At 36.6% G+C, this 2749-nt stretch overlaps 1 protein-coding gene across 1 annotated transcript; it reads left to right on the top strand.

The window, feature by feature from the left end:
* Positions 1-683: 683 nt before the first annotated feature.
* On the top strand, positions 684-2398 carry LOC127453554 (apolipoprotein A-I-like). The gene is made up of 4 exons (XM_051719988.1): positions 684-760; positions 851-905; positions 1285-1435; positions 1518-2398. Exons 2-4 carry the CDS (start codon positions 866-868, stop codon positions 2092-2094), a joined length of 768 nt encoding a protein of 255 aa, XP_051575948.1. The 5' UTR covers positions 684-760; positions 851-865; the 3' UTR covers positions 2095-2398.
* The last annotated feature ends 351 nt before the right edge of the window (positions 2399-2749 follow it).

The following is a 2749-nucleotide window of genomic DNA, read 5'->3' as shown; positions in this document are numbered from 1 at the left end:
AGAAAATGGCAAGAGTACATGACCTATTTTAACAAATGTTTGCTCTTGTATTAAGGTTTTTTTTTTTTTTTTTTTTTTGTCATATGCTTTCTGCTGAACTAATCATTTCAAAACAATTACTTTCTTTTTGTTTTGGTAAAAAGTATCTGTCTGGAAAAACTGTTTAAATATAAAATGTTTTACCTGTTTAAAGATAGAATAAAGTAAATCTGATGTGGCCACATGAACTAGACAACTGCCACCATACTCTCTCAGGTGAAAGTTCACAGCCCAATCTAAATTATATGCTGTGGCGGCACAAAGGTCATATCATCTTTACAGTGTATGATTAAAAATCTAAAATAAAAGCTAAAAGGTTAAAAGGTCAATAGTAAAAGGTAAAGGTGACACATTTTACTGTAACCATTAAAAAAACTGTACAGTAATTTTCCATCCCCTTATTATAAATCCTTTTAAAGGAAATTAATCCCATTGAATACACCATGACTGAAAGATAAAAAAGCATGATATTTATGGTGGATCCATTTCTAGGGTCCAGTTAGAAGACTCAGTATCAGTAGGTTCAAAGCACAACATCATGTGACAACAGGCTGAAGTGACGGCGGGGGGAGCGGCACTGACAGCATGGCACTGAGTGCTGGACTTTGCTTTTTTCTGTGGACTATTTAACTCCACACATATATAAACAGCCTCAGACTATTGGGGCTAACGGAAGCTTATTGGACTAAGCACGCCCGGGAAAAGGCTAAGGGACTTGAAGGTAAGATATGCTTGAAACGCTATAAAAAATGTTGAAATCAAATGGGCAAAAGTATTAATAATATATTTATTTTTGCCCCCTTCTTTTTAGCAAACAACAGTGAAGATGAAATTGTATCTGGTGCTTGCCTTTGTTGCATTCACAGGTAAATCTTACTGTTTTATTTGGTCTCAGTAAGACTGGCCAGTTTAGTCATGAGGTCAAAAGACCACATCAATTGATGAATGGGATTTTACTGTAAATAGTAGATCAATGTCAAGGCCAGCATTTAATTATGGTGTTTTTATATAGTATGTAATATATAAAAAAGAACACAGTATTAATAGGCTCAAAGATATAAGAAAAAACAAAGGATTGATAATACTGTAAATACCATTGCAGTGACATTAATATAAATTAAATTATACAGGGATATATTTAACCACATACACATACTGTAATCTTTTGTTGTTTGAATTGGGAAACTTTCTTATGAACTTACAAAGTGAACAAAATCATAATTATTTTAATTGCATTTTGACCAGGTTGCCAAGCCAACCTGTTCTATGCTGATGAGCCCAAACCTCAACTGGAGCAGTTGACTGATGCATTCTGGAGCTATGTTGCCAAGGCAACACGTACTGCAGAGGACACTCTGAAAATGATTAGAGAGTCTCAGCTGGGTCAGGAAGTCAAGTGAGTAAAGTGAAAAATTACAGTCTGTGTTTAAAATGCTAAAATCTTTGGTTGAAATATATATTTCATTTCTATATCATAGTGCAAGACTGACAGAAAGTGCTGATAAAGCCAGCGAATATGCCATCACACTCAAAAATCAGATGAATCCTCTAGCTGAAGAGCTGATGATCAAAATCACTAAGGAGGCTGAAGTGTTGAGGGAACGTTTGGAGAAGGACTTGACCACAGTGAGAGACAAACTGGAGCCCTATGCTGAGAATCTCAAGAGCCAAATTCAGCAGAGAGTGGAGGACCTCAGAACAGCCATGGCTCCATATGCAGAGTCCCTGGATTCTGAGACCCTGAAGGCCACTCTGCTCCAAAAAAGTGAGGAGCTGAGAGAGAGCTTGGAGCAGAGCGTGAAGGAGCTGCAGGCTCAACTGGAGCCATACACTGCTGAAATCAAAGAGAAGGTGGACCAGCATCTGCAGGAGTTCCAGAAGACTGTGACCCCCCTGACTGAGGATCTCCAGGCAAAGATTGCAGAGAGAGCCCAGTTTGTCCAGCAGAGTCTTGCACCCTATGCTGAAGACCTGAAGGAAAAGCTGGACCCCTATGCCCAGAACCTGAAGGCCCAGCTCACCTCCCTGTATGAGTCCTTTACCAAGACCAACTAAATTCTTCAGACTTATTTTGTCACTTACAGAACTGTTTTTCCTTGCATGAGCATTGTGACTCTAGTCTCTAGTCTTACCTCTTACTTTTTCATAGACCAAACACTAATGTAGAAAAAAAAGAATGAAATGTTTTGCTAAAATCTGATCAGAGGTTTAGCTTTTCTCATTATAACGTTTGTGTATTTATTTACATTTGCTCTTTATTTTTATGACAGAAAATATTGTTTGTTTCTTGCAGTTTTATAAGTGCCAAGTTTAGCACTTTTCTTATTTATGCAACAATAAAACACCTGCCATTTATTAACTCAGTGCTTCTTCTGAAGTGTGGATATGCCTAGTTTAGTTAAACCATGAATTTCTGTAGATCAGTATAACATACACTACCTTTCAAAAGTTTGGGGTCACTTGCCTGAAATGTTTCTCAGGATCTTGAAAACATTTTGATTTGAAGGCATATGCTTAAATGTTTGAAATTAATTTTGTAGACAAAAATATAATTGTGCCAACATATTAATTTATTTCATTACAAAATGAAAATAGTATAAAAACATTAAAAAAAAAAATGATGACTTGGACCGAATAATTAAGAAAAGCAGCCACTAAGTGCCCAGCATAGATGGGAACTCCTTCAATATGATATGAAGAAGTTCTCAAG

The sequence above is a fragment of the Myxocyprinus asiaticus genome, chromosome 16 (genome assembly GCF_019703515.2).
Source record: "Myxocyprinus asiaticus isolate MX2 ecotype Aquarium Trade chromosome 16, UBuf_Myxa_2, whole genome shotgun sequence".
Taxonomy (NCBI): Eukaryota; Metazoa; Chordata; class Actinopteri; order Cypriniformes; family Catostomidae; genus Myxocyprinus; species Myxocyprinus asiaticus.
Note: the sequence above shows the minus strand (reverse complement) of the source record. Positions and strands in the feature narration are given on the sequence as shown.